This window comes from Catharus ustulatus, chromosome 11, assembly GCF_009819885.2.
Source record: "Catharus ustulatus isolate bCatUst1 chromosome 11, bCatUst1.pri.v2, whole genome shotgun sequence".
Taxonomy (NCBI): domain Eukaryota; kingdom Metazoa; phylum Chordata; class Aves; order Passeriformes; family Turdidae; genus Catharus; species Catharus ustulatus.
The window spans coordinates 17,193,883-17,206,990 of record NC_046231.1 but is presented as its reverse complement, the minus strand read 5'-3'; the positions used below and the strand labels follow the sequence as shown (position 1 = coordinate 17,206,990).

Genomic DNA, 13,108 nt, shown 5'->3' with positions numbered 1-13,108 from the left:
CATAAAAAAACGGAAGTCACTATTTCCCAGAGATGCATTGAAGTCTCTCACAAATCTGGAAATAACTGAACTATGCAAGGGCTACTTTCTCAACTCCTCAGTTAAAGTGTCTTTTGGATACCTCTACTCTTTGTTACATAGACTAGAGAATTTCTGCTGAACTCAACTACTTCATAAATTCAGCTTTTTCAGCTTGATTTCTTCAGCAGACTAAACATAACTTTAAGAACTGTTTTGGATTTGTGAATACACATTACAACTTCATAAGGGACATCTAATTTTATAGTCCCTCCAATCTGACCACATCTGATGAATCAAGATACCACCAAGGACCTAGTCATATTAAAAACATTTTTTAAAGTTTGTATTTTGAATTGTCTTGAAATTCCCATAGTTATAATGTAATCTGATCCAGAGTGCTCAGCCAGGCAGCAATAAACAGAAGTCCAGCTCAGTCCACTTCTTTAAGAGTTCCAATGAGGTTACATAAGGACACCAATCTTTTTGAAGAAAATACCAAAGTATCCATGCTAAGATGTTGCTGTTTCACAAACATAATTATTTATGTGTTTGGTTTGTTGGGGTTTTTTCTTTTTTTCTTTTTTTTTTAAAGAGACAAAAGTCAGGCTGCTCCAGATTACAGCCTGACTACCCTACCAATTTCCTTTCCACTCAGCAGGAAGCTGTGGGTTCAAGTTTTATCTTGTATCCCATTAAGTAGACCCAAACAGGCAGCTGCCATAAACTATAGAATAAAAACTTGGAAATAGAATTCTGAAAGGCAGGTGTAACTATTCCATCTGTTGAAACAGATATGATCATAAATGCTAGCACCACTAGGGAAATTTATGGAAAAAGCAGAATCAAAATCACCATGAGAAAATCATCCAGCTTGAGAAATTCAGACAACTTTCTGTCTAATTAGTTCCATTAATGCATTAGGAGGGAAGATTTCAATAATAACAAGGACCCTAACCTAGCTGTTGGGAAATCATGGCTTATCTTCCTTACCTTCCCCTTACAGTCCTACCTGGATGAAATATATACATATCCTATAGTCATGGCTGTATGATCAACTGAAAAAGTAAAATTCCTAAGGGCAAGAGATAAACTGTCTTCAAAACAATGCTGAGAAACATGAGAGAGAACCATGCAAGAGTTAAAGTGAAGCCAGTTTGGTATTTTCAAGTTATGACCTTTCAAAGTTCTTTGGGGGCCATGCAGTTTTTCCTACTCCAGAGTATTTCCAAAGCTCAGTGCTGTGGAGTGCTTTTCTGTCATTAAAACTTGCAGTGACCTAAGGAGGCCTATAAAGCCTCACAAGTGGATGAAGAAATCTGGAATAATGTAAACACAGTGTCTACTGTTTGAAAACACCACTTCAGAGAACCAGCATATATAGACATCCACACAAATATACTGAAATAATTCAGTGAAGACTGAGTAGCTTTTAAAAATGGGTATCTGTCAGTTCCAGTGCAAGTTCTGGGTTTCCTATATGAATTCAAGGATAAAACTTTTGCAGGAATAAGACTATATGTAAAAATACAATAATTCCAAGCCCGTATCAATGTGCCTTTACATAGAACACTGCTGCACAAATTCAGCAAGAAGATTTAACCACTGTGGCCCAAAATTTCCATTCTGACTGTTAAACACCACAAAGAGTTTCAGAGCTATCACCCTGAGTAAATTTTAGGTAATTTGACAGCACCAAGTTCTCTGCCTTTACTGAGTCCATCTAAATAAAATTTCATGCACAGGAAACAGAAAAAAGTTGAAGGAGATTCACAGTAAGAAAGAAAGTTGTACTTTTATGTTTACTGTACCTGCAGTAGGACAGTACCCCCCGGGATTGTGAGCTGTAAACAGTACTTAGGGGCATTCTCCCAGGAGAGCAGTTGAACATCTTCAATAGCACTGTAGGAAATGGAGTTTTCCATGTACCCAGTTGGCTGCAAGAAAACAAAGGAGAAGAGGAAAAAATGTTTACTTGGCCATCATAAGTTTGACAATTCCAAAGTAAGAATAGTACTATGAAAATGATTCTTGGTGTTGAAAGTATTTGCAAAATCTGATTGAAAAGCAAAATTCCTACCCAGGTCATTCAAGAGAGAGACCTATCCAACCACCCTCCTCCAACTCATTCAAGTGTTAAGATTACTTCCATAAAAACAAAACCAGGCCAGTCCAAGCTGCCTGAAATACACAAATGTCAAACTGTCCTGGACCCAAAAATCAATGGAACCTAATTCCAGGTTGAATTGACCTATGAAGGGGTCTGTCCATGCAAATGCATATTCTGATGTCCAGTTTAACATGGAAGTCACAATTAAAACATAAATAAGTAAGTGCATTTTGTAATTAAACGTACAACACAAACTGATAGTTGCAGGAGAACAAACTTAAACATGAAACTCCTTATTAGAATCCCTGTTATTCTTAGGCATTACAGAAGTACAATTATCTCTGAGATAAGCTGACATATAAATGGATTTATGCCAGCACACATGAAATTATGTCTTTAAGTAAATACACAGTGCTAGAGCTGTGTAACTATTGAGTATGTGTACATACACCATACTTTTTGCAAGTAAAATTTTTAAAGCAATTGAATATTTAAGAGAGGTCCTCCGAAGACATAATTTACTTTGCTGTGCTACAGCCTAAGTGAACTGATCAGTACTGCTGTGGCAGAGAAACTATTTTCATACAAAAATAATTAATCCCACTTCATAGATACACCATAGACTTGACCATGTCTTTCAAGAGAATAGAGCTCATTACATTTATGAATTATTTTCTCACTATTACTGATTTACATATAACTTCAACTTCTCAAACTCACTCCCACTGTGCCCAATACATAAGTTATTTTTAACTGACAGTCCTGAAATAAGGATGGCAAGGGAGAAACCACATCAAGTTCAGGGTCAAACAGGGTCAACTCCTAAAATCACAACACAGGATTCCCGGGGGCGAGTGTGAAATAAGCAAATTGCATTTGGAACGTCTCTCCTTCTAATTGGTACAACTTTCTTCCATAAGTTAAGTAGGTGGTGCATCTGGAAACCGTGCTTTGCAGTTCTACACTTCATACATGTTTCTAAGCCCATGAACGTCATCCACCAAAAATGCAGTGACAGCGTTGTCACCCACCTTTGCTGCTACAAGAATTCAGCTTTTCTTCTCAGCAAGAAAAACCCAGCGAGCCACAGAACTCAACCTCAATATCTTTTTCCCTAACGGTTGTTGCGGCAGCGCTCATTTTGCACCAGCCCTGGGTGAAAACAATTTTCACTGTCTCTTTAACGAAAACCTTGTTATGCAGGAAGTATGATAAACTTCTGCTTATTCATTTACCCACAATATTGTTCTACACTAGTGACTGGAATCCCAGTGGCTTAATGCTGATACTGTACGTCATGAGTTGCCTACTGGAGAGTAATTATCTCGTTCTCACAGGAAGCCAAAGGCCCAAGATCCTTTGGTAATCAGCATTACAACACTCAGGGAAAAATATCAAAACAGCCAACATAAAATCTAGTATGCTCAGGGGGCAAAGTTATCAAAAACATGCTCTGAAAGACTGGAGAAGGGAGAAATCCAGAACCAGTTAATGCAAATATAAAATGAAATGAATCAAAGCAATTTAAATTTCTCTCTTAAGAAGGTGCTGACTGCCCTTAATACCCTCCATTAACTTCAAAGAGGATTTGAAGAATTCTCACAGAATCTGTTCCCAAGAGAAGCTTCTCCTATACCTTAAATCATCCATTTAAACAGCATTAAAGACAACTGAGCCAGTTCACCCACAGCCCTGTAGCCATAGAGAAGTGATTTCATCCCAGGTGTACATCTCTTCTCACAGGACAGTCCTTTTCCTTAAGAAGGACAGAGGAGCAGAGCTCTGCAGTTTGCCAAGGATGGGAAGACTATGGAACTATGCAGATGGTCAATCACTCTAAATGAAAGTCAATGAGGTACTTTATGTAGCATTCATATGATCCCATGTCCATATCATCTATCAAGCCATACTACACACATACAGTTGTTTGCCATCTTACTCAAAAAATGAGCAGCCTAAATATACTTCAATCCCTGTAAGCATCATCATATGCATTGCCTCTGCTTTCACTAAAAACATTGTTCCAAGAAGTGAAGTATTTTCAGACCTGAGAACATCAGTTACAGGCAGCTTCACCTCTGTTTAACAACTGAGAGAGACTAAAGCACAGTGATTTATCACTGTATAGCATTCTTTAAAACTGTGCTGTCCAACACTAAGGACCATGCTCCCACATCAGGGCTGGATAGAAATGCCCTGAAGAAGCACCAGATCTCAGTCTCCCCAGAGCTCACAGAGCCATGGTGCTCCTCGTGGCACTCACAAGGGGAAGGTCAGCCCCACACAAAGGTGTCCTTTCCCTAATCTCTCCACACACACAGATACAAGGACAGTGCCCTGTTCCTCAGCAGTGTTTTCCCAGGACCAAGCACAGTTCAGCCATTTATCAGGAAATGGCCTGAGGTAAAACCACAGCCTGAGTCACTGGTTTCTCTTAAAACACAGGTTATTTTGACATTCAGGTATGTGAACGTCAATCACAGTGAATCATTGTGGTTGATAAATAAGCAGTGCAAGTGCTGCACGTTCTCATGCTGCAGCTGGTCTTGCTTGCACCCACCCCCCAGAAGCTGCATCCTCACCCCAGGTCTCTCCATGGGAAAGTTAAATTAGAACAACATGCAAGGCCAGAAATGTGGATTCAAGAGGTTTGAAAATACCTAAAATGAGATAGATCCTCAGTGGGTCATCTGGCATCAATACCAGTCTTTAGCAGCACTCCCACCTCCATCCACCCACTTTGTCTCTGCCTGCACAAATATTTGTCTGGCTGTGGCGTCAGGCAGATCAGGGAACCCATCCAGCTTTTGCCAGATTACTTCTGAGCTCCTTCAGCCCCATTTCTAACACGAAACAGAAAATAGTATGTTATCATAACTTAGGGGCAGCATCATCAGAAGGAGCAGCTGAGGACCTGAACACTTCAGTTTAATTATTAGTATCAGACAGTCTAAAGCCACAGCATCTTGAGCAGCAATATGTCAAGTTCAGTTGAAAATGCCTTTATTTAAGAAAATACTAAGTCTTGTTTTTATAGTTGTCATTTTTGAAAGGAGATTTATATTTCCTGGCAAAGTCTGAAATCTATGAAACGAAGCAAGATAATGGGTTTTTCTATCTCACTCTACAAAATTAATCCAGACTTAAGAAAGTTTGGCCACAGAAATCTACATATGTCAGCTTACAGATTTACAGTTACAGTTTGAACTTCTGGCTCTTTGCTGTTGAACATGTTATGAAAAAACTGTAAGAGATTCATAAACGAAAATGCAATTTATTACAACAAACAAAAACCCCACAAGGAAACATTTTTCTCTTCCCATTAGCCTTTCCTTCCCTCCCCAAAGGAAACATGCAACTTCTCCATTGGGAAATCAGGTATGTCTTAACCTCAGTGAGAACTTGGTCTTTTTTCAGTTCCATATTTATTAATCATACAGCTCTGAAACTCTGCACCAGAATAGGCACACCCCAAAGCCTACTACAAATCAAGTCTTAGGGGAATCCAGTGCTCCCAAAACTGGAAGAATATGTAGGCTCCTACGTCAGCTTGGTTTTCTCTTGTGTTTCTGGGAAAAGTCAGCAGTAGCAAACTACTCAATAATGCAAAAATCTGCCCACTTGTTTCCATGGGAAATTCTAAAAGGAAAAGAATAAACATGACGACCATTATTAATATGAGCCTTGTATGCACTTACTCATATAATAATGCACTAAATCTTCAGATGCATATTCTCCAAAGAAAGCATCTAGAAAGATGAATTCTCCAAATAGAGCTGGTTATTTGCATTAAAACATATTTAGACTGACAACTCCCACCAACACCACAACAACAGAGAATGATTTTCCTAATTAAATACTCCAGATGGTGGGGGGAAATGGGGCTATTCCAGACCCTCTCTCCCTGCTGTCAGGTGCTTATTTCTCTCTTGGCTGCTCTTAAGAATGAGCCATGCTCCTGCTGCAGCCCAGGATGCTGAGCATGCTGTATCACAGAAAGTTTTCCAGTCCCACGTAAGATTCAGACCTGCTAAATAACACACAGGAAGAGCGGATTGCTCTCAAAACTTTGATGGGGGTAGAGACTATTCAATTTATGCTGAAGGGTAATGGACTCTGAAACTGCTGAAAACAATGGCTGCTTTGAAATAAATCTCTCTTAGAAGACATCCATGGCTCCAGAGAATGCCCCTACAAATACAGATATTTCAGATAAGGGCAATTAACATCTTTGCTCATTAATACAGAGCCTATCAGAAGACATTTATCAAGTTCAGCAATTAGTAGTACTATGCCACAATATGCAGTACAGTACAATTTGTCTTTTCCTTGACATGGAAGAATTTACTGCCACGCTCACTTGTCATAATGATTTGAGAGAGTCGATGTTAATCTCACAGAGATTAACCTGATAACAAAACAGACAAAAAGACTGACAGCAAGGAGAACCCAACTCCGCCCCAAAGCTGCACAAAGGCAATTCTGAGCTTTATTGGAACAACATTCTCATCTAATCCATCAGGCTTCCCAGCCTATCAACCTTTCCATCATCACCATTCCCTCTCCACTCCTCCAGGTAAGTAGGTGGTTTTATGTGTTGGACCACAAGAAATGATTCCACCTGCTCTGTGTAGTGAAATGAGTGCTCAATCCAAGGACCCAAGGAGTCTCCCCTGGGGCAAATCTGAATTATTTCTGCTTGGAGCTGCACTGTTCCTAAACATCTCCAAGTTGGGTATTGATGGTTGGTGGGGTTTTGGTTGATTATGTCTGAAATCTTTTGGTACATGGAAACAAATTTGGACACTGTAACCCAAATCTTCAGTGAGGTTCCACATCAGTCAAAATCAAGTAGTGATGATAGGAAAAAGAGGGAGGGGGTTCCTCCACAATTCTGTGTCTGGGTGACTGTGTGTAAAAACATGCATGCATGTTAGTGTGTGTATAAATGTACACACATACCTGTCTTTCTTTATAGCTACACAGAGATAAAAGATAGCAGAAATATATCCTATGCTCTCTACACAAAAATACAGCAGCAATTGTCATATGCTCAGAGGAAAGTAACTCAGGTTCAGTGACAAGATTTAATTGAGGAAGACCAGATCCTCCACAGAGCTGGTCACCCAAAATAAATCAGTGGAACTTCACTGGGAATCTTAACTCAGAACTCCAACAGAAGTTCAACCAAATCTAGCTCAGCAGCAAAAATGTGCATAAATCTCTTTCTTTCCTCTAAATATTTAAGACAACCGAGACTGGAGGCTGTTGCATTAATTAACCTTACAAAACTGATAAAAATATAAGAACTGCCAGTAAGAAACAGCTTACCCCACACTGTGAAGAAAAAAAAAAAACTTCCAATCTGCAGTGAGGCTGAAATATCAGTTTTGTGGAGCTTTAGCAAAGGGACAGGCCAAAATTGTCCATCAACGAGCTGACAAGGAAAAACTGGTTTCAACATTAGGACATATCAGCTTAAAATATGTAAAACCTGTGTGGCAGACACCAGCAGTGGGAAGAACTTCAAATTAATTCAGATCTGAAGCAAGTTAAAAGCACAGAAGTTCATTATTAAGAAAAAGGGAAAATAAGGTCATGTAATGGAATATGTACCATGGCAGAAGAGTCAAATAAGCAGGAAAAAAATGTATTAGTTAGCTGAAATTCATAGATTTCTTTTTTTTTTTTTTTTTACAAGGACATTGTTCTATTTCCCTGTCAAATCCAGGTGAAGGAACGCTTCTGAAGGTTCACTTATTTAAATTTCTGGGAGTAAAATAAGACATATCTTGAAGACTTTCTGAAGAGGCCTATTATCAAGATGACCTTGCCTAAGCTTGCAAGAAATCAACCCTTTCTCTCTGGCCAGCTTAACATGACAAAGGGAATTCCTCCTGAGACTTCCAGTAGTACTGAATGGAATGTTAAATTGGTTTCCATGCTGGTGTCCAAAAAAAAGCTCTAAGGTCAGGTCTATCTAAGAAACCTGGTCTCCTGCTGTCAGACCTCTGCTAACAGGGATGGGGACATGCTGCCAGGTGCACCTGCCCCACTGCAGAGCTGGAGGCTGACCACAGCTTGCCACTGAGATAGTGCCCAAATCTGCCAGATCATTGCCAAGGGGCAGGAATCGGTCCCAGGCCAGAAATCAGGAGTGAAAAGGGACAAGTTGTGTTTGACACAATGTGCCAGACACAGTGAGACTTCCACAGACACTGGCCTGACTGCCCTGCCAGGTGGAAGACTTCAGCACTGAAGATTTCAACACCTCCCAAGAAATGTAAAGAACTCAAAGAGCAGAATTACTATCCCCCACTTTCCAACTGAGAAGAAAATCTCAGTTAAGGTTGTAGCTGCAGCATGCTCTTGATCACACCTGAGGGAACATGAGAAGCCTGAGAGATGTGAAAGAAAAACTCAAGGCTTCCTGACTCCAACCGTGTGAATCAGCTTCAAAAACATCCTCCTCCTCCAAAACTGGGTCACCAATTCATAGGAATGACCACTTCTTAGTATGGTTCACATCCTTCACATTTTTCCATTTATGACTGCAGCCCATGAAACTCTCCTCTGGGAAGAAATACTTCCCAACCTTGACAGGAAGGATATGCTATTAATCCAACTTCCTTGAAATTACTTCAGCAAAGAAGGGACATCACCAGCCAAAATACAGCAGGTACTAACAGGAGCAGCAGCAAGAGAACCAGAGACTTCTGACAGAAAGACTACACACACACCTACTTCTGTAAGACAGTTGTTAGAGGAATATTGAAAAATCCCTAACTTTTGCCCAGAATATGATATATCTACTGAGTGCTAAACAGATCTCAGGTCACTATAGCAACGATGATTTAACAGAAAACAAAACCACATCCTTGTTCAAGGCTGCTCTCTATTATCAATTCTCTTTCAACAAATCAGCTGTGTCACACTCCATGAAATGCATCAAGTGCTGCTAAATGAGAGAGGAGAGAGGTTACTTGTAAAGATTACAGCCCAAGCAGACACAATGTATGCTAGATTAAAATGCCACCCTTTAATGACTGCTTTAACCTGAGAGCTGGGAATGAAAGGTCATCAGCTGGTTTCAAATACAAAGGTGGCACCTGGATAATCAGTCTGTTGAATAACTGGAAGCTGGTGTGTACTGTGAACAGGAGACCTCTGTGCAGCTGGGTTTTGCACAACTGGTTTATGGCAAGAGCATGTTCCTATTGCAGATCATCCTCACAACTTGCAGTGGTTTTTACTTCTGGTTTACAGATCCACAAAGGTCTGCTGTTCAGTATCTCCGTTAGGTCAACAGAAGGTGAAGAAGGAAACCACATTTGTTATCAGTAGGGTCACATCTGCTGTGCAAGGATCTGCTCCTCCCATGGAAAATTTCAGGGTTTTACAAACCAAAAAGGCTGAAGGCAGCTTGAGAGAAGTAACACATTCACCTCTGTCACCTGGGAATACGACATCAAACCTGAAAGGACATCCAAATTTAAATTACTGAATTTGCAAGAAGCTGAGCTATCCAGGATCTCAGGTCCCATTAGAAATACAGAATCTGAATCATGGGCTCTGCAATACTGACAGTTCTCACCACCTCCTCAATGCTCATACCAGCTCATTTCTTACTACAATTTATTTACAAGAAATTAAGTTGTTGCAAAATTAAACCTAGCATAAATAAAACATGCATTAAGTTCTGGTATTCATTTCAAGATGCATTCTCCAGCATTACCTATACCCATATCTTTTACCTGTAAAATAGTGAATCCCTTAGACACTGTAGCAGTCAAACAATTTCCATTAACAAATTTTCCCTTTTCTTTTTAATGCACCCTTAACCCTGCAGTTCCCAGGAAACCACATCCCATCCCAATTTGATGAAAAAGTACAGAACAGGGAGTGCAGTAAACCAACTAAGCTTCTGGATTCCCAATAGGGAATGCTCTAATCTCACTGTTTTTGGAGAAAATATGAGCAGGTCCTGAGTTCCCAGGAAAAATACTAACACAGCTCTGTGCTGTACATAGAAAAGAGAAAGGACATGCAGCAGAGCCTTCAAAAAAGCTATAGATATCCTGCTAATGACAGTCTCACTAAACTCACACTGTTATTAGGAAAAAAAAACAGGCACCTCCTGGGGATGAGTCAGAGCCATTTGGAATCACCTTCTGCTACAGGAGGAGGTGGGAAAACGTGCTTAAAGTGACAGTGCTGTGTCTGACCTGTCTTGCCTTCTACAATAACTTGGACAGGTCTGCTTAATTTTAAATGAGATTAATCTCTCATGTCTGCAGCAGCGATTTCCCCCTGATTCTGTGTCTCTCAGCACTACAGAATGACACCAATGGAAAGTGTCCTTTCCTTCCCTCCAGCAGGAGCTCTCCTGCAGAGCCTGGAACCACCCGGTACCTCCTCCACTGTTGGTCTCCCTCATTGTTTAACATCTGACTGGCTGTTTGTACTGGGAGGGAGTGCTGCTATTTAAATAGAGCTGGCTGAAGTATGTGCAATACCTCTGAGGGTGGGAGACAGTGAGGGAATGGAGGAGAGGGCAACTGCAGTGAAATATCAGAGTAAATATTGGAGCAAAGTGTCAGTTGACTGGGAAATGCATAATGGAGAGGACACAGAACACCAGTTAGAAACTACATTACCTTTGTAAGTTCTCTTACTATGCACAAGGATACTATGCAAAGGGTACTATGCAAAGGAAAGTGACACTTTGGTTTAAGAAAAAAAGTAATTAAATATTTAGCTGAAATCACAAAGGCATTGTGCTCATGGAGAATTAAGTGGTATGAAACTGGCATACCCAACCAGCAAACCTTTTGTTTCAATACAACATCTAACAAAAGCAAGTTACTTTTTCAAGAAAGGTGTCCTTATCATCATCTGCACAGACACACTTTGAAAAGCAGAACAGAGAAGAGCCCTACAATTAGGCACCATGAAACTGGTAAACCCTTTCATCTGGGTGGCTCCCGAAAGGCTGGAGAAGAATTCCAAGGAATTGCAATAGCTCTCCCCCAGGGATCCCAGCGCACACAGCTTTGAAGAGATGCCTCCCAGAGAAGCCCTTTTTATCAGGAGCTAACGCATCAAGCACTGCTCTTCTGTCTCACAGCGTGTTTTGAAAAACTAAGCCACCTTAGTCCTCTCCAACAGCATTTTCTGTTCCAACAGGATGATTCAGCCCTCAACAAGACACACTCACTTGTTTCCTCTGCATGCTCTGACACAGGGCTCACGCGTGGGCAAAGGAACAGATGTACCTGCCCTCCCTGCTGCTGCCTGAGAGACGAGCCAGGGGCTCCCACAACACACCAGACCATCGAGATGCATCTCTGGGTGATACAATTTTGAAAAAACCCAGTTACTTACACATAGCCAGCAGCTAGTAATGCACATCTGAAAGTGAAAAGAAATACAAGTGCTTCCCAGGCTGCAGGAAAAAATCAGCTTTCTGGATTTCCTCTGCCACTACTTATACTCCCAGACCATAAAGAAGCCACAATGCTGTTGGGAAAAATTTTGTAACACACAATCAACCAACACAGAGATGGCTTATACACTTGAGAGTTACACATTCAGTGAAAAAAAAAACCCTCCCAAAACAGCATTTTTGCATACTAGATTAGAGTGACTTCCCCGGACCCCCCTTCCAGATCCAAAATCTGTTTTAAAATAACTCCAGCCTTTAAGACAAGATGAACTTTCAGGTTGTGTCAGCACAATGGCTGCAAGTTGCACTCCCACCTTTGGCAATTATGTTTTAGTTTTCAAGCTCAATTACATTTTCAGGTCTGTGCACAATTCTGCAGCAACATTCTCATCTTCTATGAGGATTACTGTAATAATTTATTTATTATCTCTAAAGGAAATACCTAAGTTTTTATAAAACCTTAAATATTGCAAACAGAAGTTTTTAAGACTGAGTTTTCCAGTCAGGTAAGAAAGTGCACTTGTTCATGGCTCTGACCTCAATGAACAGTCACTACTACTAGCCAAAAAAATTTCCACCAAGGAAATCTGAATGCCATTAGTGAACTGCGTGGTCAAAGTTAAACTGGCCACACATTTTCCAACAGAAAGTTAACAGAAAGCCAGTACTCCTGAAGTGCATTAGCATTTAATGGTGAATCTGAATTCAATCCATCACAGTGTCACTTGTAGCCACAAGGGAGTGTTATGATGTGGACTCTAAACACTGATGAAAACATGAGTTGCTTCCCCTCAGTGACATTTTGGTTCCAGCAGAATACAAAAGCTTCCAAATTAGATACATGTTTGAACTCTACACCTGGACACACATCCTGCATTTTGCCCACTACTGCTTGCATCAGCTTTACTCAAAGCAGGAATGGAAAAAACGGATAAGCGTTCCTGCCCTCCTCTATGTAATTAAAATCCACAAGTGCCACCGCGTCACTGTGTGACACCATCACTGTACAGCTCATAATCTTAACAGTGGCCTAGGAATTGCCTTGGCTACATGTTACTACAGCACTAACAGGCTGTCATGCCACTACCATGTTGAAAAATGAGGCTTACATGCAAATCAACCTTAGCAGAGTTGGTACAAAGGGCTGAAAAATCAAGAACAATTAGCGTTATTTTCCTGCTTAATCTTTCCAGATACCTTTTACAGAAGAATGCTTTATATAGAGATTTGTTTATTAATTTCCCCAGAGACAAAGAAACAGGTCAAATAAATATAAAGCCTCCTAAAATAAGGCACAGCATCCATGTTTAACCTCTGAAAAAGGCCCAAGTGCTCAGCAAGCTTCATCTAGATGTTATCAAGTCATTTTAGGGAAGTATTATTATTGGAAAGGAAATGCAAAGCTTGCAAAGTAAAATAACCTCTGTCTTTTTCTCTATCCTGCATCCTGCTGAAAAGACCTTTTTGCTTTCTGTTTCCGAAAAAGATGTAATTTTAAAATATAGATCTTTGAATATCAAATCAGATTCTGTTCT

The 13,108-nt window shown here is 40.3% G+C and overlaps 1 protein-coding gene across 1 annotated transcript in view; it reads right to left on the bottom strand.

Moving 5' to 3' along the window:
- LOC117001433 (c-Maf inducing protein) overlaps positions 1 to 13,108 on the bottom strand; it is a 128,646-nt gene that overhangs the window by 58,736 nt on the left and 56,802 nt on the right. Inside the window, exon 2 of the mRNA XM_033069784.2 lies at positions 1,830 to 1,955. Coding sequence (XP_032925675.1) covers positions 1,830 to 1,955 — 126 coding nt within the window. The remainder of the gene's footprint in view (positions 1 to 1,829; positions 1,956 to 13,108) is intronic.